Below are 26988 nucleotides of genomic sequence, written 5' to 3'. Positions count from 1 at the left end.
TACTTCGAGTACCAGAGACTGACCGGTGTTAAAAAGATTTCAATGGGCGAATTGGACGAAAACAAATACGCCTTCAGCTTCGATCCGATTGTCCGGAAAATATTGAAACACTACGAAGATATTGGCTTTCTGGAGATGTATCCAGTATCTGTTAACTCCAACAGAACATCAAATTTGTATAGAATAGCCGCAGATTCAAAACCAGTTCACTATACTTACTGTTATCTAAAATACGCAATGATATATGATTACATAATTGTCCAGGACTTGGATGAAGTTGTAGCCTTCAACGCTAATTTCCACCGAAGTCTTCCACGAGCTATTTTAGCAGCAACGAATTCATTGCATCGTCATTTCAGCTTTAGACTTTACGACCAGCCTATTGCTAGAAAATGTAATTTCACAAAAGATTTCAGAAACACCACCGACTTTTTACTTTCGCGATCAAATCTGTTCTATAGTCGACACTTGAACCCGGGAAAAACTATTCATTCCAGTCAAGTATGTATGATACCTGAATGGCATAGGTGCCTGGTTCACAGATCAGATCGAGAATTATTTTTCGAAAAAAAATTGAGGAAAGAGTCTTTTCATAAACTTGTTAGCTGGACTAGAGGGGAGGGAATAAATTTCATGAGGAGCCTTCATCTTAGAACTTCTATAAAGCACTTTTTCTATAACGATACTAAAAAGTATGATATGTGTTCAAAAAAGAATACTTTGAGATTCAATTGGCTCGCCAATTTAACTCCAGAAATGTTTTCAAGATCTTTGAAAGTTTTAAACAAACTTATCCTCTGATTGACATGAAAAATATTCGCGAACTTTGATTGCCTGTTCAATTCCGCGCATCTGAAAACACCACAGGTAGTAAGACGACGGGTAAATTTTAATGAAATCCCTGATAAATATTTTATAAATTTCCATATGTTGTATATTTTTCACATTTGTAGTTTTTAATTGCAATCGCTAGCATACTGTAAATAAAATCTTGCAAGGTTTATTTTCTCTACGTCAACGAATCTTTGAAAACTTTTTTCACAAAAAGTGAAGAGTATAGACTGAAGGGTTTGTACTCTAATAAACTACGATAAAGAAGGATTTGAGAGAGGCTTGTCAACGGAATCTAGGAGTGAAGTAATTTTTCTTCTGTTTTTCCTGCGTAGCGAAACTAACGCTTGCTTTTCTGAAATGCAATGTTAATAGTGAAAAAGCGTAAACAACTTTTGTTAAAGATTGTACAGCGAAAAATAAACAAGACTGCTCGTATCAGGGCAAAGCATTTGGCAGTTCGTTCTTTTTGTATTTGGTTGTACTTAAGAATGGCGATGTTTTGTTTGAAATTTCGTTTGTTGATTTTCTGTTCGTTTAATTTTCTTTTTGTTTCGACCCTTTGAAAAATGTTGGAGAGCTTTGTATTCGGGTGCGTTTGTTTTTTTTTCTTTTTTTTTGTTTTCCACGGAAAACCAGGTACCACAAATTATATTCGAAAATGGTTCGAGTGATATATCTCATTGAAGCCTTTTCAGTCGTAAGTCGAGCGACATAAAAAAATTTGAAAAAGTTTTCTCAGTTTCGAAAAAACAGGTTTAAAATTTTTGATTTTGGTCAATCTTCGAGCTAAAAACATGAGCGCGCAGGCTTACTATAGCTTGTTATATCTTTTTACACTGGAGTAAAGTTAGTTTTTGGGTTTTTTTGACTCCTTTTGGGAATCAAACAGTAGCGGATTAAGGGGAGGGGCGGGGGGCGAGGGGCGGACGCTTCCCCCACCCCAAGGGAATCGATCCCCTGCCGACGCAACAGGTCCCCCCTTTGTACTATTTTGAGATATCCATTTTTGGTTGACTGACCTTAAAATTTTTCTAAAGGCGCCTTAGGCGCCAATCTATACTAATTTTGAGGGGGGAGCGCGCGCCGAAAAATCGCGATTTTTTGTCGAAATTTGGTCTTTATAGTGTTTTGAGAGAGCTCAGAAAATCAATTTAACCGACCTGAAAAAAAAGGTCAACAAAATTTTCAATGTTTTTTTGGAAATCCGCCCCCCCCCCACCCCGAGAAATTCCTAGATCCGCGCTTAGAATCAATTACTTCAAAAATCAGAAAAAATCTGCAAAAAGTTTGAATCGTTTTTATTACTTTTTCTTGTTTTTCTAGTCATTTTTTTACGAAAACTGTTTTCCAAAAGTAGCCTATTCGACTAATTTTTAATTTTTGTTTAGATTTTCCTTATCACACCGCAAAACAACTACAAAAATTTGAAAAAAAAGTGCTTTATTTTTAACACTACGGTTGGATCATTCTGTGCTACTTGCACAGTGACCGGCAATCCTTGTTTATTATCAGCTTTTTTGACTTTTTTTTCGAATGACTGTTTATAGAAAGACAGATTTTAAAAAAGCTACGATAGAATACCTTAGAGAGAACAATTTGCCTCAATTTAAACTGAAAGCTTTTTCAGTAGTATTCAGTCTTATTTTCCTAGTTTTCTTATAAGCACCTATTTATGAGCCAATTAGAAGTACTACTGAAACGACCCATTTAATAACCAAAGTCTGTCTGTATGCAAAAATTCAATCTGGAAAAATAATTGTCTTGGATATCTTCCAAATTTTGCTCCCTCGTGAGCATTCTGAGCCCGCTCCGAAATATGTGAGAAGAGAGAGATTCAACTCATCTCGAGTTTCTTTCTGATAAATCTTTCGAATTGCTCTGTTGCTGTCAGTTTCATTTCACATATCAGAAGCCTTAACTTAAAAGAAAAACTGCCAGATTGAAAAGATAATTATTTATGGTCAATTTTAAAAGCCTGCACCTAGATGCGAGAACTTTAAGAAAACGAAATTAAAATGAATCTATGTTTTTAGAAAGTTTAAGTAGTACAAAATTTTCAGCAAAAACTGCTGATTTTTTTTCAACGTTTGCGTGGAAAAACACCGCAAGCACAAATCAGTCATCATATTTTTTGAAAATCGGATTAAAAACGCCGGGTCCGAAATGAATTTTTGCATTGACTGTTTTTTATTCGAAAACCAAATATTTTCAGTTGAACAGTTGTAATTTTTTTGAATTTTTTGAAATGTTGATGAAATTGCTAATAAAAAGCAAAGAGATTGCAAAAAAAAGAATAAAGCTAAAGCAATCAGATTTTTGTTCCTACTTTCGAAGAAAACGGAACTTTTATTCTTGAAGTGGTTTTTTCATTCAGTCAGTTTTCGGTGATCGAAATTATAATTTTAAACAAATTTTTTTTGATGTTTCAACGAATATATCGACTCCCTGAAAACAAATTCAGCAAGATCTTTTACCTCCGATTATTTTTTGCGATTATTTTTTTGGGAGTTTAAAAAAAAACCTTTTGGCCCTTCTGTGGACTATTTTATGCGTGCTTTGTAGATTTTAAACAGAATCCTGAAATCGTAACGCGAATTATTTACGCGTGGCAAATTATCCCGCGCAACAAAACCGTTCCAAATTGAAAGCTAGCTTATCGGTCTTATTAATTTCGTACAACTCAAATTTTCACACTGGATGTTTGATGTTGTCCAAGTTTATAGTTCTAAAAAACTTTTGCGGACCAAAAACTATTTGAAATGGATTAAGGGCCAGTCGGAACATTCACGGCTCTGCCCTGTTATACGAGCAGTTTTGTTTGTTTTATGAAAAAAAAATTTCCAATAGTTCAAATATATCGCGCGTTAATTGTCCCAAATTTTCCATAATGCCAACCTTTAAACCCCCGTAACTTTACGAAAAATGATCACAAGTGAAATATCTTTTCAAATTTGAGCTCAGGACAACAATATCTTTTGAATGATTTTAAAAATTCCGTCAAAAATGGCTAGTTAAAAAGTCGAAATTTGTCTGAAGAAAAAAAACCCACCCCGAGCACAAATATTCCGTTACTTTCGTATCGAAAGTCGGAACAATAACAAAGCTGATTGATCATTTTGGCAAAATGATCAATTAGCTTTGTTATCGTGCTTTAGTTATATCAGAATTTTATTGAGAGCTGGCTAATTGCTTTAGCATCAGATAAAACATTTTGCGATTGCTTTAGCATCAGATAAAAGATTATGGCCCAATTTGCAATTTCAAATCCACAGAGATTTTTTACCAAAATTGATATCAGATAAAATTTTGTTTCTTACGGATTCCATATCTATGGGGTATAATTACTGTTTGCTAGAAGCGAGTTCCTAGAAGACTCTAATTTAATTTTTTATTTGGTAGTGGCAGTCTAAGATATACGTCTAAGTTTCCCTTACCAAAACCTATTGAGACCAGTAAAAGGAGGGTCGGAACATTCAGGGCTTTCGTGTCGTTATTATTGCGTGTTTAGTTCATTTCAAATCCGCCTTGTTTTCAGTTGCTTTTTTCTCGCAAAATCAGGTACCATAAAGACAAGTGCCACGAGTTTTGAGAATGAATCATAGTGAAGTCCGAACAATGGTGTCGAAATCAATCGATATTTAAAAACTTTCGAAAAAAATTGTCCGTGTCGGCAAAAGCGGTCTGAGTTTTTAAATTTTCAGACTTTTGACAATATATCGACAAGTCATCCATCTAACTAATGCAAGTAAAACATTGGTCAAACAAAATAGTTTTTCTCAATAATTAGGTTTTTGTTAGAACACTTTCATGATAAGATTTCTATTTCGTTTTTTTTTTTCAATTTATTTGAATTGAAAATATGACTTTGGTCGCAACATTATGTGCTCGCTCAACGGCAGCCGGCAACCTTAATTTAAATTTTCTAACCTCTGGCAGCCTCGTCTGGATCAAAAGGACCGCGTGCGGATTCCTGTGCTTCGACATCATCAGGCACTGGATCTGCAGCATCTGGATATGGTCTGCCGAAGTAGTCTGTCTTCAAATCTGAACAGGGGAAGTTCACGCCAAACACGAACAAGTGACGAATGTAACAGAGGAGGATGATGGCGAGGAAGATGCACCCGATTATTACGCACAGAAGTGAGAAAGTACTCATATTCTTGTTGCTTTTCGATTGCACGTCATCATCTGTCCATACTAGGACTCATCATGCTCTCTGAAGTATAATTAGCGTTATTTAAAACTGAAGCAGAAAAACTCCACCTGTGATAATTCAACTTTAAAAACAACATAACCTATGTCATTAAATTTAATTTATGGAGCTTTTTCAAATAAATAGTCAATCCACTTTTTGCCTCAGATTTTCTTCTCATTTTTGAACTTTCTGGAAAATTTCAAAATTGATCCTCTTTTGATAAGTTTTAAGGCATTTATCGCCCTCAAAAAATGCACGGGATTTTTCTAAAAGAATGACTGTTTCGGATTAATCAAAAGTGATCTCTTTCAGTAGCCAGATAAGAACCATGATTATCCACTATAATCATTTTTGACCGTTGGAGTGGGTCCTCCAGTTGCTTGCTTAGGAAACTAACAAAAAATCACACAAGAAATCGCGTCTAAGGCGAGATTGAGAGGCTAAAGAAAACCTCGATAATGAATTAAAATCAAAAAGGCTATAACACGGTTCATCGGGTTGAAGAGAAAAAAAAAGAAATTAAAACTAGTCTAAAACAGACAGTGTCCGAAGCTGCGTTCATAAAACTGTCTTGTTTGTAAAGAGCAGTTACTGAGATTTGAGTGAGAAGAGCATTGAGTCACAATACGATACCATAAGGTAGTTAATAATGCCCACAATTCGACCAAATACTTCTCGTATTCAATTTTAAACAATTGTTGAACAACTAATTTACTGTATTAAACGTATTTATGCCTCCAGTTTGCTGTTACCAACAAGAAAAACTATCAAAAGAAGGCCAATTTAATTTACAAATCAACTTAAAGTATAATGATAGACTAATTTTGATGTTTTTCCATTAACAAAACTCAATCTTTAGTAAGAGAAAGTGAAAAAATAACAAATTTTGGGTAAAATTTGGAGTGAGATGTGCTGATGGTAAAATGGGAAGAGGTAAGATAAAAGGGGAAGGATCTATTTCGATTTGAAGTAGGGAGCAAAGTGGTGCCAATTAAATAGCGGGAAAGAAGTGCCTCAACAATGATTGGCGAAAAAGCTTTTAAAACGTCTCGACTTTTGTCTGCTCTTGACGAATTACATTTTTTGTCTCGACTTTCGATTATTATAGTTTTTCTTCAAATTATATTTCAACCAAAAAGTAGATCTTCTCACAGGTTTTAAGTAGAATTTCAACATATAGCAAAGCTTCATTACTTTGCTATCAAGCTTGAAACATATTTAGACTGTCTGAGTAAAAAGATTCGACGATATTTACGCTGAGAAAATATAGAAAAAACTAGATTTAGGGTTTGCTGAAAAGATGACAAAATTAGACACCCTCGCGAGTTTCGTTAAAGGTTAGTAGAAATAACAAGTCGAGATTCTCGCGAAAACAAAAAAAAAATAAAGCAACAAGCACCATTTCAGGCTCAAAGCATTTGTGCTTTTTGAAAAAAAATTTTTAATAACTTCAATCACACTGTACAATGACGATTTTAGCGGAAATTTTGATAACTATCTTTGATTATTTTAGCTGAAATGAATGGTAGAGTTAAATGGATATGGATAAAAAAGCTGAACGCATTCTAATCTGACGTTTTTTATTATTATAATATATTAAATAACTAACTACAATAAGTCAGTTTATTAAAATGTATATTTTGAGGTGATGGGGTGTTGCAACACTGAGGGAAAAATCAGAACGCGGACACAAGCTTTAAAGGAATTATCTTATTCTTGCTGTACTACTCAAGCAGCCAAAAAAGACAATGAAGCCAATGCTTAAAAAACGGTTTATTAAGCCTCTAGCTCATATTGCCGAGCGAAAAAAATTTTGAGTCCTTTCAAACTTGTATTTTCCCATTTTTATGAAAACAAGTATGCTTTTTAGACCAAAAAAAAATTCCACTGCTTGGATGACTAATTTTAAGTACCATAATTGGTTCAAATTTGTTTTCCGTTAGGTTGAATTCGATATGGAAAAACTTCGTTGAAATCTTTTAGCCTCATATTTGAACTAAATGCAATCATAGCCATTTCGGTGCAAGTTTTCTCGAACTTTAAAAAAAAACAAATTATGAAAAAGCTTGTGAAAACTCAAAAAAGCGCAGTAGAATTGTGTCTTAATTTTGACAAGTATGAAACAAATAGGGCCTAAATTATGAATTCTAAGATTCAACCAATTCCAAATGATGTAAAAAAACTGAGACAAAATTCGAAAAGGGAATGTTCGGAAGTTCTGACCTCTGAATGCGTTTGTTGTGAGGGAAAAATTGGGCTCGATATGCAATTTTTTTACTGCTAAACAAATTTGAACTGGCAGTTTTTTTGTGGATTTTTATACAATTTGAAAGATTTTGTTACCCTTAACTAAAATATTTAAAAAATATTTCACCTGTAGTCATTTTTGGCAAAATTGTGGAGATTTGAAAATAGCCACTTTTGGCTAATTAGGATACTATAGGAGCGCTATTAACCAGTTTTTTGAATGCGTAGCAAAGCGACAAAATAAAATGGTCCCAAAAATTTTGCAAAACAGTCTGAGACAAGTTATTGCATTAACTGAAACAACTATTGGCAAATTAGACAAACATTTTTGTAGAAAAGTGACTAGAAAAATTTTAAGAAACTTCAATTTATTTTTCAGGTATTTTTGCCAAAAGTTTTTGATTTTTCGTTAAAGTTTTTGATTTCTAAAATGGTTTGAAAAACTCCAAAAAATAATGTACTAGCGTATGATTAAATTTGCAAGGCCTAAAACAGGCATAAAGAAGCTACTGTTAGCCTGCTCGCTCGTTTTATTTGCTCACAACTGAGGTAAAAGCCAAAAAATTTAAACCAATATTCGCTGATATATTACAATAGGTGGCAAATTTGAGTTAAAAAAACTGGATCGCTCATTCTTATACTTCGCACACTAATTATCATTTATTTCAAAGCCAAACTTTTGGCAAAAGAATTGTTAAGTTTGATTCTTTAAATAACCATTCATCTGACAGAGTTATGTCTATACAAAAACTATCCTAGAGAGGTGTACAAGTGATTGAAAAGGAAAAGACTGTATCATGCACAAGATTTTTCAAATTTAATACATGCACTGCTCAAATACTTCTCAAATATACCGCCTATTGTAACATATCGCCCATCAATTTTCATCAATACTGTAAAAAAAAAATTGAAACGTTTTAAATGTCGTTAGAATCACGATTGAAAGGGCTTCAGAAAGATATAACGCTTGATCCTTTTCGATGATTATTTGTGGTACGATACCTGATTGGGATCTACTTAACAACCCCCCCCCCCCTATGGTACCTACTTAAGAATCTCCACCCCTATAAATAAATACAGTGAATTAGCACTGAGCTTTCTAGTGAGAATTATAATTTTGCTGCATTCTGATTGCTTGAAAAATCGACCATTTTGACCTACTCAACAATCTCCCCCCTTTCTTGAAAGGGGTGGAGATTGTTAAGTAGATCCCCTGATTGAATTACACCCGAAAGCATAATTCCTCTCCATTTTAATGGTCTGAGCAAAAAAGTCAAATTATGCAAATAGATGATAGACGCCCACAAAAAAAGGTCCGATCAAAGTAACAATTCTAAAAATAAACAGTATTGACTGCGCAAAAAAAGCAATTACAAAAAACAAAATTAACAAAAAAATTTTCTGGAGCAAAAAATTAAATTAAATAAAAGCCTAATCGAGATCATTAATCTAAAATAACTCAGTTTCGAAAAAACGGAGAAACCCTGTGGGGTAGAATTGAAGATGTGGAGATAAAAAGAAGAAACATTATAGGTTTATGACGTCTGTTAGTGCTACTGAATAACGTAAAAGTACACCGCAGTCTATCGTTATTATATCGCATTATGTAATATTTATGACTTTCATTGGTTACATAATCATTACAATTCCGGCGACGGGCAGAACCAGGTAATCTAGTTATGTATGAAGTGGGAGGGGGGCTAGTCGCATATACCAGAAGACCTGAATGACCGAACACTTCTAACAACTCAAAGTTCTAATCGAAGTCCTTCGATCGAACCAACAAAACTCTAGTTGAACCTAACCAACTAACCAACAACTTACTAACAAAACCAAAACAAACCGATGTGAAATGTCACATTTTGTTCAGGGGAGGGGGGTGTGACTTCGTTACTAGGTACCATAGGGGAGGGGGGATAGTTGAAGATATCCAATAATAGTTTTCGGCCACTCGGTCCTTCTGCCAGAATACATCCGCCCCATGAAGTGTGTTCTTGTTTCTGGTGGCTGAATGAAGACACAAAATAGTAATCGAGGTCATTTAGCTCCCAAGATAACACAGATAACCAAACCTTAACAGGACGGGATTGAATTTTAAATAAGTAAATGTAAATTTGCGTTGTAGGTGTATGGTGGCGGCTTAAATAGAAAATGGGATGCAAATTAAATTTTCTATTTCTAGCTTTTTGAAAAAAAGATTGATATTTAGAAGAAAGTAAAAAATACGTCGTGTTTGTTAAAATTTGTTCTTTGTTATCTGCTAACCATTCAATTGCTATTGCTTCTGCCGAAAATTAATAATTTTGCAACTCTTGCAATAAAATAATCATCATACGGCGTTCTCGATGCCCTCTTACTCCTCAACAAAAACTTTATAGATTTTTAAAATTTAAAAATTGATTGGCCACCTGCCGTTTATTGTTGTCGAAATCGCCAATATAGAAGGAAAAATCCAATCAAAAAGTCTCTTTTTTCAACCGAAATTTAATATGCTCCAAACAAAAGCACACGAGAGGAATAAAATTCATCAAATAATGATTTTGAGAGAATTTGGTCATTTTATGGGATTGCTTTGCTGGTATCCTTTATTGAACCAGGTATGGACATAAACTTACCTAAGTTGCTTGTCTGTACGAAAAAAGAGCATTTTTTAACGATTAACAAAAGGTTATGGATTCTCGAAACATTTATTTCTGTACGATTGATGGCCTAAACGTATTTTGATATACCATCGTGAATAGCAACGATAAAGTTGTCATTGCTTCCGACTCGTTTGAAGGGGCAATTTTTTAAGGTCCCCCATAATCTGTGCTCGTTGTTTGCGGCTGAGACTTTTTTATATCATTGAAAAAGAATTGTTGTACTGAGCTCAAATTTTAAAAGATTTTTCACCTGTGAACGTTTTTTGTACAGTTATGGGGGGTTAAAAGATCATAGGGGGTTATTCTATAATACGCGATATATTTCACGCCATTAACGCATAAGCGGAGATTTGATCCGTGTTAAAAATTGTTGTAAATGAAAATGAGGCAATTAAGCTTTTGTTAAGTAAGAAACATATCACTTTGTACATTTCAAAACAAGAATGCTGGTATCAGGGCGAAGCCCTGAATGTTCCGACTGCCTTTTAAGGTCTATCGAGCAGTAATAGCATGAAAAAAATATATGTATTAAAAATAAAATGAATTTTTTTTTTAAATTAATTTAGGATTTTTTCAGTGGAAATAATCCCCCTTACACGCCATCTGAAGTACAAGTGAAAAATTTCTCATTTGGTAAAAGCTTCGAATTCATAACTAGCCGTTTTTGACAAAATTTTTATCATTTAAAAAGTGACGTTGTCCTGAGCTTAAATTTTAAAAGATATTTCACCTGTGATATTTTTCCGTACAGTTAAGGGGGATTTAAGATTGCTATTTCGGCCAATTTGGGATAATTAACGCGGGGTATATTTCGCGCAATTAACGCGTAAGCGGAGATTTAACTCGTCTTAGAAATAGTTCCAAATTGGTTGAAGAAAGCAAGTTTTCCATAATTGATTTGTTACTAGGAGCGAAATTTATCACATTGCAATTTATATGATATGGCGTGTGGGGGATGATTTTCAACTTATTTTTTTACATTTATTTTTTTTCATGTTATCACTGCTCCTTAAAAGGGAGTCGGAACATTCAGAGCTTCGCCCTGATACGAGCAGTCTTGTTTGCTTTTTTTTCCAAATTTCCTATACTTTGCCTTCGATTCAGAAAATTTGGCCAAAATAGGGTCTTTTTAGTGATTTGCGAGAGTTCAGAAAATCAATTTGGTTGAGCTAAGAAAATGATTGACAAAATTTTTGAGTTTTTAAAAAAATTTATGCGTCCCTAGAGAAAAATCCAGATCCGCCCCTGACAGAACTTTTTAGAAGTTTGCCTCTTCTGTAAAATCTATTAATCTAAGAAGTGATTTTTATGTATCGGAAGTTTTAGTCGAGGATGTGGAAGAGAGAGAGAGAGAGAGAGAGAGAGAGAGAGAGGGGGGGGGGAGGGTAGTTAATGCAATCTACTTCTCTAATTCGGAAGTTAGTTACTTTTTCAATCTGCAATTTTTTATGCTAATTAACCAAGCTGAACGAATGCAATTAAGAGAAATTGGTCCTGTAAATTGCATTAGGTAAAATGAAGTGGACCAAATTACCGTGAAAGTGATTTTATTTACAGCAGACGAAGCATGAAAATGAAGTCATAGGTCATAAATAGTCAAGCCTTGTTGAGCTTCTTGATGTGAAAATGTAGTGACGTGTGTTAATGCATTTTTGACAGGGGGGCGGGGGAAGAATCCCGCGGAAAGTTTCTGTCCATCTCTTTTTTGTGCATAAAAAATAGCATCAGCAAACGGAGGATTTTTTGATTGGCAAATGAGCCGAGTTTGTGCGGGTAAAATGAAAAGCTGGCCAAAAACAGGTACCACAACAAAAGGTCGTTCAAAAAGATGCCTTTTCATATTCAAGCTTTCTCTTTCATGATTCGGCATTCTTTTCAAATCTAATTTCGATCTCGCCGGAACTAGCTGCAATTCTCGTATCTCTTCTGAAAAATCTTTTCCCTTAGCATTACGAAAAGATATGTATTGCACCAAAAAGTGACCAATTCTAATCTCAAGAACACAATAATTTTTCGTTCTAGAAAAAATCATCCTTCTGTTTATTTGGGTCAGCAATACTTTACCTGAGCTGCAACTAGGTCCTTCAACAATCTCAGTCGAAATGTTTTTCCTCAGTCGAATACAGTTGCAATTTTTTTTCTCCATTCAAAGCTCAAAGCTCATACTCAAAGCGAATAGAGCTCTCAAATCTCTATTCGGTCAAAACACTCTTTGGTCAAACTCGATCGAAACGTTCCTCCTCAATTAAATTTAGTCGATAGCTTGAGTCAAGACAATCGAAGCATATCAGCCCTAGGCCGAGACTGTCGAATCATACCAATTTTTGACCAATTAGGTCGAAACAAAAACTGCTAGCCTCAAACCGAACCGGGCGGCAATTAAACACTGGTAGTTAAAAGTTCTTCAGACAAATCGATTGTTTAAAATTTTTCTATGATGTTTTTTAAATTTTTATTTTTCATCGTTTTTTTTAGAAATAGCAAACAATTGCTGAGCCGCTAATTTTTCAAGTAAGTTAAGAACAAATCCTCCAGCCGTGTTTCTTTTCGTGCAATGATTTTTTCTGCATTATTTGTCCAAATATTATTTTTTAGATGGTCATAAAATAATTTTTGCACCTCTCCTCACGCTTTTATGGTGATAATACAGGTAAGCGATAGTTGACTGGAATTGTGGTCAGAAGTGGTCAGTTTTTGTTCACAAGAAAGTGACAGAAAATGTGTGCTCGCTCGGTCTTTTATCTCCAGAAGAGTTTCGACTTGTCAATTAGCCTGCTTGGCGGTATTTTTAAACAAGCTGGAAGATATTGTTGCTCAGAGATTAAAATAAAAAATACACCTGGGACACTATATTTTCAAATTATGGCAGTTAGAGTTTGTAAATAATTTGACGTATTTAACTATACGATGATTTGGATGATTAATACGCGATATATATTAGGTACGATTGAAGCGTGAGTGGTAAATCACAACATTCCAAAATGAATTGAGGCAAACGGTTTCCCTTTTTATTGCAAGACCAGACAGATATCACTTTGCATTTTACATGACATTGGGGGAATAGAAATAACAACAAAAACAAGCAAGACTGCTCGTATCAGGGCGAAGCCCTGAGTGTTCCGACTGCCTTTTAATGTTTATTGAGCAGTAACAACCTATAAAAAAATAAATGTAATAAAATGAAATGAGCACTTTTTTCTAAAATTTGAAACTTTTTTATGAAAATCATCCCCCTCACGCCATATAAAGAACAAAGGGATAGATTTCGCTCCTTGTAACCAATCAATTATGGCAAATAAGCTTCTTTCAACCAATTTGGAACGATTTCTAAGACGGAAAAAATCTCCGCCTACGCGTTAATAGCGCGAAATATATCGCGCGTTAATTATCCCAAATTGGCCAAATTGGCAATCCTTAAACCCCCATAACTTTACAAAAAATAATCACAGGTGAAATATCTTTACAAATTTAAGCTCAGGACAACAAAACCTTTTGAGTGATATACAAAATTCCGTCAAAAATGGCTAGTTAAAAAATGGAATTAGTCTGAAGAAAAAAAAACCCACCCCGAGCACCAATATTCCGTTACGTTCGTATCGAAAGTCGGAACAACAAGACTGCTCGTATCAGGGCGAAGCCCTGAATGTTCCGACTGCTTTTTAATGTTTATGGAGCAGTAAACACCTACAAAAAAATTAAATATTAGAAAATAAAATGACATGATTTTTTCTAAAATTTGAAATTTTCATTGAAAGTCATCCTCCCACTCGCCATATAAAGTACAAAAGGATAGATTTTGCTCCTTGTAACAAATCAATTATAGCAAAAAAGCTTCTTTCAACCAATTTAGAACGATTTCTAAGACGGATTAAATCTCCGCTTACGCGTTAATAGCGTAAGTATATCGCTCGTTAATTGTCCCGAATTGGCCAAAAAGGCAATCCTTAAACCATCATAACTTTTCGAATAACAATCACAGGTGAAATATCTTCTTAAATTTAAGCTCAAGACAACAAAACTTTATGATTGATAAAAAAAAATTGCGTCAAAAATGGCTAGTTAAAAAGTCGAAATAAGTCTGAAGAAAAAAAACCCATCCCGAGCTAAAATATTTCGTTACTTTCGTATCGAAAGACGGACCAACACGACTGCTCGTATCAGGGAGAAACCCTTAATGTTTTGAATGGCTTTTATGATTGAGCAGTATTGACTTGAAAAAAAAAATTAAATAACAAAAAAAATGATGTTTGAATTGTTTTTTTTGTGAAATTCATCCCCCAACGCCATATAAAGTACAGAATGACAGATTTCGCTCCTTGTAACAATTCAATTATGGCAAATAAGCTGCATTGAACCAATTTGGAAAGATGCTAGGACGAAATAAATCTCCGCTTACGCGTTAATAGCGCGAGAAATATCTCGCGTTAATTGTCTCAAATTGGCCAAAATGGCAAGCAACCTTTAAACCCTTTTAACTGTACGTTAAATGATTACATTTGATTTAACTTTTCAAATTCAAGCTCAAGACAACGATTCTTTTAGAATTATATGCAAAATTCCGTCAACAATGGCTAGTTAAAAAATCGAAATATGTCTGAAGAAAAAAAACCAACCGAGCAAATATATTTCGTTACTTTCGTATCTAGTTAAAAAGATTGATATTTAGAAAAAAGTAAAAAATATGTCGTGTTTGTTAAAATTTGTTCTTTGTTATTTGCTAAACGTTCAATTTCTATTGCTTTTGGCGAAAATTAATAATTTTGCAACTCTTGCAATAAAATAATCATCATACGGCGTTCTCGATGCCCACTTACTCCTCAACAAAAATTTTATAGCTTTTTGAAATTTAAAATATGATTGGCCACCTGCCGTTTTTTGTTGTCGAAATTTCCAATATGGAAGGAAAAATCCAATCAAAGAGTCTCTTTTTTCAACCGAAATTTAATATGCTCCAAACAATAGCACACGAGAGGAATAAATTTCATCAAATAATGATTTTGAGAGAATTTAGTCACTTTATGGGATTGCTTTGCTGGTATCCTTTGTTGAACCACGTATGGACATAAATTTACTTAAGTTGCTTGTCTGTACGAAAAAAATTGACCATTTTTTAACGATTTACAAAGAGTTATGGATTCTCGAAACATTTATTTCTGTGCGATTGATGGCCTAAACGTATTTTGATATACCATGGTGAATAAGCAACGATAAAGTTGTCATTGCTTCTGACTCGTTTGATGGGGCAATCATTTGAGGTCCCCCATAATCTGTGCTCGCTGTTTGCGGCTGAGACTTTTTATACCATTGGAAAAGAATTGTTGTGCTGAGCTCAAATTTCAAAAGATTTTTTGGCTGTTAACGTTTTTCGTACAGTTATGAGGGGTTAAAAGATCATAGGGGGTTATTCTATAATACGCGATACATTTCACGCCATTAACGCATAGGAACAGATTTAATCCGTGTTAAAAATTGTAGTAAATGAAAATGAGGCATGCAATTGGTCTAATTAAGCTTTTGCTAAGTAAGAAACATATCACTTTGTACATTACAAAACAAAAATGCTGGTATCAGGGCGAAGCCCTGAATGTTCCGACTGCCTTTTAAAGTCTATCGAGCAGTAATAGCTTGAAAAATTATATGTATTAAATAAAATGAAAATTTTCTAAAGATAAATTTCGGATTTTTTCAGTGGAAGTAATCCCCCTTACACGCCATCTGAAGTACAAGTGATAAATTTCTCATTTGGTAAAAGCTTCGAATTCATAACTAGCCTTTTAAAAATTGATGTTGTCCTGAGCTTAAATTTAAAAAGATATTTCACCTGTGATCTTTTTCCGTACAGTTAAGGGGGATTTAACATTGCCATTTCGGCCAATTTGAAATAATTAACGCGGGGTACATTTCGCGCAATTAACGCGTAAGCGGAAATTTAACCCGTATTAGAAATAGTTCCAAATTGGTTGAAAAAAGCAAGGTTTCCATATTTGATTTGTTACTAGGAGCGAAATTTATCACATTGCAATTTATATGATATGGCGTTTGGCGGATGATTTTCAATTTATTTTATTGCACTTATGTTTTTTCATGTTATCACTGCTATACTTTGCCTTCGAAGCAGAAAATTTGGCCAAAATAGGGTCTTTTTAGTGAATTGCGAGAGTTCAGAAAATCAATTCGGTTAAGCCAAGAAAATGATTGACAAAATTTTCGAGTTTTTAAAAATATTTCTGCGTCCCTAGAGAAAAATCCAGATCCACCCCTGACAGTACTTTTTAGAAGTTTGCCTCGTCTGTAAAATCTATTAATCTAAGAAGTGATATTTATATATCGTAACTTTTGTCGTGGATGTGGATGAGAGAGTGAGAATGGGGAAGGGGGGTGGGATGGTAGTTAATGCAATCTACTTCTCTAATTCGGAAGATAGTTACTTTTTCAATCTGCATTTTTTTATGCTAATTAACCAAGCTGAACGAATGCAAGTAAGAGAAATTTGTCCTGTAAATTGCATTAGGTAAAATGAAGTGGACCAAATTACCGTGAAAGTGATTTTATTTACAGCAGATGAAACATGAAAATGAAGTCATAGGTCATAATTAGTCAAGCCTTGTTGAGCTTCTTGATGTGAAAAGGTAATGACGTGTGCTAATGCTTTTTTGACAGGAGGGAGGGGAAGAATCCCGCGGAAAGTTTCTGTCCATCTCTTTTTTTGTGCACAAAATAGCATCAACAAACGGAGGTGCGGGTAAATTGAAAAGCTGGCCAAAAACAGGTACCATAACAAAAGGTCGTTCAAAAAGATGCCATTTCATATTCAAGCTTTCTCTTTCATGATTCGACATTCTTTTCAAACCTAAATTCAATCTTGACGGAACTAGCTGCAATTCTCGTATCTCATCTGAAAAATCTTTTCCCTTAGCATTACGAAAAGATGTGTATTGCACCAAAAATTGACCAATTCTAATCTCAAGAACACAATAAATTTTCGTTTTAAAAAATCATCCTTCTGTTTATTTGGGTCTGCGATACTTCACCTGAGCTGCAGCTAGGTCCTTCAACAAACTCAGTCAAAATGTTTTTACTCAGTCGAAAACTGTTGCAATTTTTTTCTCAATTCAAAGCTGAAAGCTCATACTCAAAGCGAATAGAGCTCTCAAAGCTCTATTCGGTCAAAACACTCTTCGGTCAAACTCGACCGAAACGTTTCTCCTCAAATAAATATAGTCGATAGCTTGAATCAAGACAATCGAAGCATATCAACCCTAGGCCGAGACTGTCGTATCATACCATTTTTGGGCCAATTAGGTCAAAACAAAAATTGCTAGCCTCAAACCAAACCGGGTGGCAATTAAACACTGGTAGCTAAAAGTTCTACAGTCAAATCGATTGCATAAAAAATTTTTCTTTGATGTTTTTTAAATTTTTATTTTTCATCGTTTTTCTTAGAAATAGCAAAATTACTGAGCCGCCAATTTTTTAAACAAGTTAAGAACAACTCCTCCAGTCGTGTTTCTTTCCATGTAATGATTTTTTCTGCTTTATTTGTCCAAATATTATTTTTTAGATAATCATAAATTAATTTTTGCACCTCTCCTCACGTTTATAGTGATAATACAGGTAAGCAATAGTTGACTGGAATTGTGGTCAGAAGTGGTCAGTTTTCGTTCTGACTTTCAAGAAAGTGACAGAAAATGTGTGCTGACCCCCCCTGCCAACCCCTGCCAACCCAAAGGGTCCCCTGCCAACCCAAAGGTTCCCCCCTTTGGTACTTTTTAAGAAATCCATTTTTGGCCAACCGACCCTAAAATTTGTCTACAGGCGCCTTGGGCGCCAGTATATACTAATTTTGAGGGGGAGCTCGCGCCAAAAAAAAACGCGTTTTTTATTGTCAAAATTTTCCAAAAAGTGCCCAAAAACGGCTTTTTCGACCTGTTTTTTCAAAAAATTGCCTGCGGCGCAGAAAATTTGGCAAAACAGGGTCTTTTTACCGCTTTGGGAGACCTCGGAAAATCAATATGAACAAACTAAAAATCTTAGATCCGCCCCTGCCTGGGACCCTATATTTTCAAATTATGGCAGTTACAGTTTGCAAGTAATTTGACGTATTTAACTATACGATGATTCGGATGATTAATACGCGGTATATATTAGGTACGATTGAAGCGTGAGCGGTGAATCACAACATTCCAAATTGAATTGAGGCAAACGGTTTCCCTTTTTATTGCAAGACCAGACAGATATCACTTTGCATTTTACATGGCATTGGGGGAATAGAATTAACAACAAAATTAATCAAGACTGCTCGTATCAGGGCGAAGCCCTGAGTGTTCCGACTGCCTTTTTAAAAATTTATGGAGCATTAATAACATTAACAAATTACACGTAATAAAAAAAATGAAAAAAAAATTTTTTTTCTAAAAGTTGAAACTTTTTATGAAAATCATCCCCCCGACACACCATATAAAGTACAAAAGGATAGATTTTGCTCCATGTAACAAATCAATTATGGCAATAATGCTTCTTTCAACCAGTTTAGAACGATTTTAAAACGGATTAGTTCTCCGCTTAAGCGTTATTAGCGCAAAATATATCGCGCGTTAATTATCCCAAATTGGCCAAAATGGCAATCTTCAAACCCTCATAATTTTACGCAAAATAATCACAGGTGAAACATCATTTTAAATTTAAGCTCAGGACAACAATACCTTTTGAATGATATAAAAAATATTCCGTCAAAAATGGCTAGTTGAAAAGTCGAAATTTGTTTGAAGAAAAAAAACCCACCCCGAGCACAAATATTCCGTTACTTTCGTATCGAAAGTCGGAACAAAAAGACTGCTCGTATCAGGGAGAAACTTTGAATGTCCTGACTGGCTTTTATGTTGGAGCAGTAATGACTTGAAAAAAAATTAAATCATAAAAAAAATGATTTTTTTTGTGAAATTCATCCCCCACGCCATATAAAGTACAGAATGATAGATTTCGCTTCTTGTAACAACTCAACTATGGCAAATAAGCTGCCTTGAAACGAATTTGACCAGATTGCTAAGACGAATTAAATCTCCGCTTACGCGTTAATAGCGCGAGATATATCGCTCATTAATTGTCCCGAATTGGCCAAAATGGCCATCTTTAAACCCCTTTAACTGTACGGAAAACTATTACAGTTGATTTAATTTTTCAAACTTAAGCTCAAGACAACAATATTTTCAGAATGATATGCAAAATTTTGTCGACAATGGCTAGTTAAAAAGTCGAAATATCTCTGAAGAGAAAAAAAAACCACCCGAACACATATATTTTGTTACTTTCGTAGGTCGGAAGAAAAAATCAATTTTTTTTCTTTGAAACTTTTTATCAGTTTTTTAAAAGAAAACTTTTTCTCAGAGTTAATCAATGGCAGTTAGAGGGTTTCGCCCTGATGCAAGAATTTCCGACTTTGTTCCGACTTTCGAAGAAAGGATGGAATATATCCGCCTAATGTGGTTGTTTTCTTCAAAATTTGAGAAGTTTTGAACCTGAACTAAAGTTAAAATAGTTATTGTTCCGACTCTTATAACAAAAGCAACAGAATATTTGTGCTCGGGTGCGAATTTTTCTTCAGACAAATTTCGACTTTATAACTAGCCACTTTTGACGGATTTGTCTTTTTATCATTCAAAACTTTTTGTTTTCCTGAGCTTAATTTTGAGACGATATTTTACCTGTGATCATTTTTCCTAAAGTAATGGGGGTTTAAATATCGACATTTTAGCCACTTTAGGACAATTAACGCGCGATATATTTCGCGCTATTTGTGTGAGCGGAGAACTAATCCGTTTTAAAATCGTTCCAAACTGGTTGAAAGAAGCATTATTGCCATAATTATTGCGTAAGCGGAGATTTAATCCGTCTTAGAAATTGTTCCAAATTGGTTGATGGAAGCTTATTCGCCATAATCGATATGTTTCTAGGAGTGAAATCTGTAACTTTTTAGTTAATATGGCGTGTGGGGGATGCTTTTCACAAAAAATCTCAATTTAAAAAAAAACATTTTTTTTTTCTATTTTCAGATTTTTGTTCTTATTACTGCTCCATAGACCTTAAGAGGCAGTCGGAACAATCAGGGCTTCACACTGATAGGAGCAGTCTGGTTTCAGATATCGGAGCATTCAAGGCTTTGCCGTGTTACGAGCAGTCATATTCTGGTTTAATTTTTAATCATTGATGCTGTGTTGATTAAGCTTGAAACACGGCGGAGAAAACAGCGTTTCTTTGGTATACTATCAAATGAAAATATGTTCTAAAATGGCCGAAATGGAAGGCATATTTGACGTGCTGCTTTTTATTGACCCAATTGTTATGTCAAATGTCAGAAAGTATTCATTCCTCGGATGGTCTCCGGTTACAACCCAATGGAGAACTGTTCACCCGCTAGCTTGCAAATAATGACCACATTTTTGCAGAAATGCCCCTTTTGAATGGTGCTGATTCCTCCTTCATTATCGAAAGTCAATTACTCCCTCTGAAAAGTATTCCACCCGGGGAATGAAGATGATGTAACCTGAGCGTAATTGATTAATCCCTTTCTTCACGTTCAATTTTTACGCCCGCGGGCAATAATTTAAAAAATGAACGCGAAACCGAAAAGACACAAAGTGAAAACGCAAGAAAGGCATTTTGAAAAGCTCACACCAGCGAGAAATTGAAAAAAAAAGTTAAAAAGAGAGAGAGAAAAAGAGAGGAAAAATAAAGGGAAAAGGCGGGAAGTGAATGGCAGATAGAGGTGAAGATTACCTGGAGAAGATTATTCGATATATGTTAGAGTCGAGATGAGATTATAGAGACCTAAATTGATTGGTTTTTACTTTCAAATTGATTTAGTGCTGTCACTGTTTACTAAGGAGCTTCCAAATGCCTCAAGATATATCAAACATGCATAGCATTTATGAGACTGTTCTCGTATACCGACTCTTTTTAGCTGGTCTAGATTTTAGCGCGTGTGAAGTCCAGAACATTGGCGAATTAGCAAATTTAAATCCCCAGATTTTTTTTAAATGATCCGGAAAAACATTTGAACTCAGGTAATCGATAGTGCAAGGGTAAGGGTGCTCGAAATTTTTCAGATTAACACTTAATTTATAAAGATATTATGTTCATGGGATGTTCTAGGATTTTCTCGAGGGGGGATTTAAAAACAAGTTCGAAAAAACTGTCGACCTTTTTTTAGGTCGACCAAATTGATTTTCTGAACTCTAAAAAATCACTATAATGACCCCATTTTGACCAAAGTTTCTGCGCCGTAGCCAAAAATTTAAAAATAAGGCATTTTCAGGCACTTTTTGGAAAAGTTTGACCAAAAATTGCTTTTTTTTTACCCATTTTGTTTTCACAGAGCCTCAGAATGTTATACATTTTATGCTTTTTGTAGACGTTGACTTGAGTGAAAAATGAGAAAATGTTTTAATAGTTTTCACATCACTTCAAATTTTCTTTTTTTTCGTCAAACGTTTTTTTTTTCTTCCCTTAGGTTTGCTTGACTAGGCAAGTTTTAAGTTTTTTTAACCACCAAATAACCACCAAATTATCAGTTTTTTAACCACCAAGATTTGTTTTTCACCTACCGCGAGAACCTTTCAACTAAAACAAATGGATCTCTCTTAAACTTGGGTTTCGAGGTAAATCTTTGTGTTCGCAGGAACCAAAGTGTGAAAAGACATCTCGCTCTTAGATACTCAAGTATAACTCCTTTAAACACCTAATTTTTGTAATTATAATCAATTATAAGCGTCAAAAACTCAACATATTAATCTGGTTTAATCGATTACCTTTTTTAAAACTAGGTTGCGGGAAGCATCGGTTTTGTATTTTTGACTGAATCTCGTAAGTGCCTATAACTATAATAGTCTATCACAGATCAATCTTTCTGATATTTTGCTAACGTAGTAAATTTCATTAAAATGAGTAATCTAACCGAGTGAGCGCATCAACTCAAGATTTTAAGTCCTCCTGAAGATATGAGTTAGTTTTTCTTCTTTGATCTATGACTAACATTTTTACTAATTTACTTAGTTTTTATCAAGTTTTTTTTCGGCAAATGTGATTATCGAGAATTGCTTTGCTGAAAATCTTTTGTTGCAAATAAAGAGTCGAATCTAAATGTTTGCGCAAAATTATACACATTTTGGACGCGGATAGCATAAATAAAAAACTGACCAAAACAAACATACTTTTGCACTGTCGGTTTCAGCATTTTAAACTGAGAAACAAAAATATTCTGATCCAAACTCAGCGTTTCAAAAAATACAAAGTGAAATAAAGACTAGCCAAGAAAAAATTTAGCAAATCTTCATTTTTGGAAAATATTTGCTTTTAATACAAGTGGTCAAAATAAGTGCACATCACGTGCTTCAAAAAACTTTGATTTTTTTTTTCTATTTTGCGCCCATTGCTTTATTTTATTAATGAAACGCATTTTAAATAATTTTGACGGGTCACTAACTGAAACGAAGCACATTTAGAGAAAACGCTAAGATTAGTGTTTTCGATAAGATTATTTTACGATTTTCGATAAGATCTTTTTACGATTATTTTAACATAATATTTTTTCGATAAGATTATTTTACGATTATTTTATCATTTTTGATTATTTACAATTATCATGTTTATTTTAATATTTTTCCAGCTAATAACTACCGACAAAATAACTTATGAAAAAAAAACAAATTATGAAAGACATGATGTGGAAACTGATTATGAACTGCCATTAGTGTGGCAGATTATCAATCACAATTTTCACGAAACTAGTTAAATAGTTCCTTTTTTAAGTTGTTAGGCAGGTAAAAGGCCAAGAGCACGTTGTATTAGACTATATATTTTCAGTTGATCAACATACTGAGGAACGATAAGTTGTTACAAAATCAAGTTTACTGTCAAACTTTTGACCAATTACGACAATAGGGTAGAGGAAAATTAGTAGTCTTAGAAGCCAAAATTTTATGCAAAATTTTTTTTAAAAATGATGGAAAAATTATGAACTATTTTTTCCATTTAAAAAACAACAATTAAAAATCTGTTAAATCAATTCGCTATAGGATTTTTGTGTTCCACTAGCACTCGCATGAAAAAACTCTCCCAGCTAGATTTTTTTTTTCAAAAATTGTTGTCAATTGGGGCACTAATTTCAAAAAATTGTTGTCAATTGTCTACTGCAATCAGATTCACTTCGACTAAGGTTTACGGAATATACTACTGAATCTACAAATTTTAAATAATCTTCTTGCAATTCTTTCAACGATTGACTCAAGATTAATTGAAAATCAAACAACTCAATTTCACTTTAATATCTTCAATTGATATTGAATTACATCTTGAACGATGTATTTTTCTCAAAAATTGCAAACAATTAATTTGGAAGATAAAATCATAATTGAAAGGAGCTTCATTCACAATTTTCATTTCAATAAGATGTTTTTTAATGCGAAATAAGTCTCGAGACAAAAGCATCAGACAACTCATGACATAATTTTCAATAAATTTTCAACAAGCGTTCATCAAAATTTTTAAGGTTAAGAGGTCGGACAAAATTATGTTACATCACTTGTAATAGCCCTATAGATGAACAATTCAAGACCAAGTTTAGTCGTTTTGCTGAAAATCTGGTTATTGGAAGGCTAAAGGTTAAAAAAAACCCTTGCGAAGCCAAACTGTGCACTGGATAGGCGCACAGTTGGTGTGGTGTGTAGGTCTCTGGACTCCAGAGACAAGACTTTAAACGTGTAAAATTTAGTCGGAAAGATCAAAGAAAGACCCGTACCAAAAAAAATTACTTCTCTCGAGAAATACTGAACTCCTAATTTAAATATCTAGCCAGAAATTTTTTTTGAATTGTGTACATAAAGCAGGGATTTTCTTAAAATTTATTATTTCTCATCTTATTTTTTATCACAAAATAGCTGAAATTAGGCTAGTATTAGGTTTAAAAGTATCTACTAGCTGCTGCAAAACCCCGACCTACTATTGCTTAAACAGTTGTGCTATCCACTATGCTACATGACCTGAAAAATTCGAATAGTTTAGCAATGTAATGCGAAGCAATACACGTTTAAACAGTGTGAAATTGCATTGTATTTCTACATTTTTTGTGTATATCTGAAGCACGTTTATCTTGTTGCAGTTGTGAAGTGTACTGATTTCTGTTTTTTGAAATTGTATGTATCTAATGTTAGACGAGAAATAAATATTTTTGTACAGAAAACGCAGATAAACAGGTTAATTTATATTTTTGAAAATTCTATTCAGAACAGAAGCTCTTGTTGGGTACTGGGAAAGATCAAAAATGAACAAAAAAATGTTCTAGTTGAGGAATCCGTAATGACAAGTGAAAAATTAATGTGTCTTTGGATAGTTTTGTGTGAAGATAAGTTTTTTTTATCAAAAAAATTTCAATTCAAAAAATATTTAATAACTAGATAGAGTGTATATCTTTTGAAATAATACATTCCTACAAAAAATGTTTGAACAGTGTCAACAAGGAATTTCTAGGTAAGATTTTCTGAACAAAATTATGTTCAAGATTGAGCCTTTTAATGTAATTTTTTAATTTAGAATTTTGAATTAGGTAAGAAAAAAACGATCACAAATGTTTTTCACCAAAATTTTATGAAATTCAAGAGGAAAACAAACAAGTTTGCCCAATTTAGGACGAAACCTTGGATAAACCGACTGCGTATGATTTTTAAAAAAAAAATTGATAAAAATTTCAAAAAAAATTTTTTTTATAAGAGTCTTTGAGTTTTTTTTTAAATACCCCACCAACACTCCATAAAAAATTCAAAACGATTCCTTTAGCATGCTTGCCTAGTCATTAGTTCTTCATTCAGCTCCTTTTCTCACGCCACGCCGAAAGTAACGACACTAATTTGAAAATTTTTTCGCTGTTTTTCTTAAGAGTATGGTCGGAAAAATCTGTGCAACTTATTGCACAGTAAACGGCTGTGCATGTTTTTATTTGAGCTCTGGACATCATTATCTGTCAAACAATATCAACATGTCCAGTCATAACTGACTAGAGGAATAAAATCACACTGATCACAAATAATCAGTCACTCTCTCTGAAAGTTGTAACATAGGGGTGAAAGATAGTTTAGCAAAAGAAGGTCTGAAATTGAATTTAAAAATGGAATCGTCTTTCCCGTTTATTTGCATCAAGGTCATTTTATTACTAAACATGAAGCACACAAAACTGAGACAATTTTTACAGGAAAGGCACGAATTGATACCGATAAAAATTCTCTGAACGCATTCTGATGGTTTTAGGCAAAAAAAATTAATATTAATTTGTGCATAAAGTTATTAATTTGTGCATATGTTTATAAGAAAAAATTTAAATACGATCATTGAGTTTCTGAGTAATAATTTTTCAAATTTAGTTAAATTATTGGCAATATAATGATTGGAATTATTGGGTTCCTTGGATTTTTGATTTGCGAAACAAAAAAATTAGAAAAGATTGAAACAAACTTGATGGTAAAAAAAAGGTTTATCAATCTTACCAATTCTAAAAATCAGCTCACTCCTCATCGATCAAATATTTTGCAGTAATTAGGCTTAATTTGAATTGCCGTGTAAACTAAGAAGGGATTGAAACAGTTTTTTGAAAATTCACAATCTGGCGGGTAAGTAATATAGTTTTTTCTTCAATCACAAGCAAGCAGAAAGAGTTGAGAAAAAAATCGATAACTTGTATTTGCTGTGTCTGTTTGTGATCCCTGGTTAAGTAAAGTAGCATAGGGTAATATCAATTCTAACAAACAGCACATATAAATGAAAACTATATTTTACATGGTTACAGCAGTGACGGCGGCAGCAGTGTAGGGTAGAGAAAACCAGGAAATATTGGGTAAAATGTGATTAGAGATAACTTATTAAGACACTGCTTCTCAATTTTATGTCGCAAAGCGGATGCAGCTCAGGTAATTTCAATGATTCATCACTTTTTAGGCTAGGTGATTTGGCTCAATAGATCGAATTACAATTTACAGAGAAAAAATAAGGTTGCGTACAAACTAAACACAAAGAATAAAAATTTAATGCAAAATTTTTGTTTATCAAAACTCCTGTACTTTTTATGACTTTTCCAAATAAGATGTCACATTTGTGACTAAATTGTTCAATTCCTCATTCATTTTATTCTTGTTTTTTTTTGAGACATCGACTTCGACCTATTGACCGAAATCGCATGAAAAGACCTTGCCTTATTATGTAATAACCATAAGCAGGTATGAAAACACCCTCAAGTTACAAAAGTACTTACGCTGCAGACAACGTTTCTCATTTTTCAGAGGTCCGAAAAAATTGAAAGGATTGAGATAAATGGTCTTCAGGGAAAAGGAAAAAATATCTCAATGAAAGAGGAAAAGAGAGTGAAATCTAAGCGCAGAGGGAATTTTAACTTCTTTCGACGAAGATACGGTCAGAAAATTTCCATATAAATAATTGGCTAGGATTCCAAGAGCACATTAGCGTTGTTAAAAATGTGTTCACTTATTTTAACTAAGCTTCAGGTCAATTATCAGAATATTCATCCGTTCTTCACGGCGTTTGTCTGAATTGGCGGCTGTTTTCAAACGAAACAAAAATAGGAGAGTAACAATCAAAAACAGAAAATTGATGAAATAGTTTCCTTACCAACACATTAAATACAGAAATGAATGTTTTTTTTTGTCGGTGAACAAATTATAAAATGAAAAGAAAATATTGGAGTGGGTTAACTTATTATGTTTTCTATATTTGGTTAGTCTTTTGTCCTGTGTTTTTATCTAATTAAAGCAGAATCGACAGAAGAGCTTTCGCCTCTCGGGGGTGAATTTCATTAAGTTGTCTAATTCGATTTGTGGAAGTCGCTGATTTCAATCAAACTTACTGATCAATAGAAGCCCACCCGTTGATCGCTTTTTCATCGCAACAAAAAATTGGTGCGTAAAACTGGCGTGTGTAAAATTTACCGAGAAAAGGAAGGGGGTTCATTGTTGAATAGCAGAGAGGGATTGTCAATTTTTTTTTTTGTTAATTGTTAAAAAAAACAGAGGGAGA

At 33.8% G+C, this 26988-nt stretch overlaps 1 protein-coding gene across 1 annotated transcript in view; it reads right to left on the bottom strand.

Annotated features, from left to right (window-relative positions):
- LOC134851166 (uncharacterized) overlaps positions 1–26522 on the bottom strand; it is a 79035-nt gene extending 52513 nt beyond the window's left edge. Inside the window, exons 1-2 of the mRNA XM_063867132.1 lie at positions 26210–26522; positions 4762–5050 (exon numbers count right to left, since the gene is read on the bottom strand). Coding sequence (XP_063723202.1) covers positions 4762–4990 — 229 coding nt within the window. The 5' untranslated portion in view covers positions 4991–5050; positions 26210–26522. The remainder of the gene's footprint in view (positions 1–4761; positions 5051–26209) is intronic.
- Between the last annotated feature and the right edge of the window lie 466 nt (positions 26523–26988).

The sequence above is a fragment of the Symsagittifera roscoffensis genome, chromosome 7, assembly GCF_963678635.1.
Source record: "Symsagittifera roscoffensis chromosome 7, txSymRosc1.1, whole genome shotgun sequence".
Taxonomy (NCBI): domain Eukaryota; kingdom Metazoa; phylum Xenacoelomorpha; order Acoela; family Convolutidae; genus Symsagittifera; species Symsagittifera roscoffensis.
This window is presented reverse-complemented; position numbering and strand designations above follow the sequence as displayed.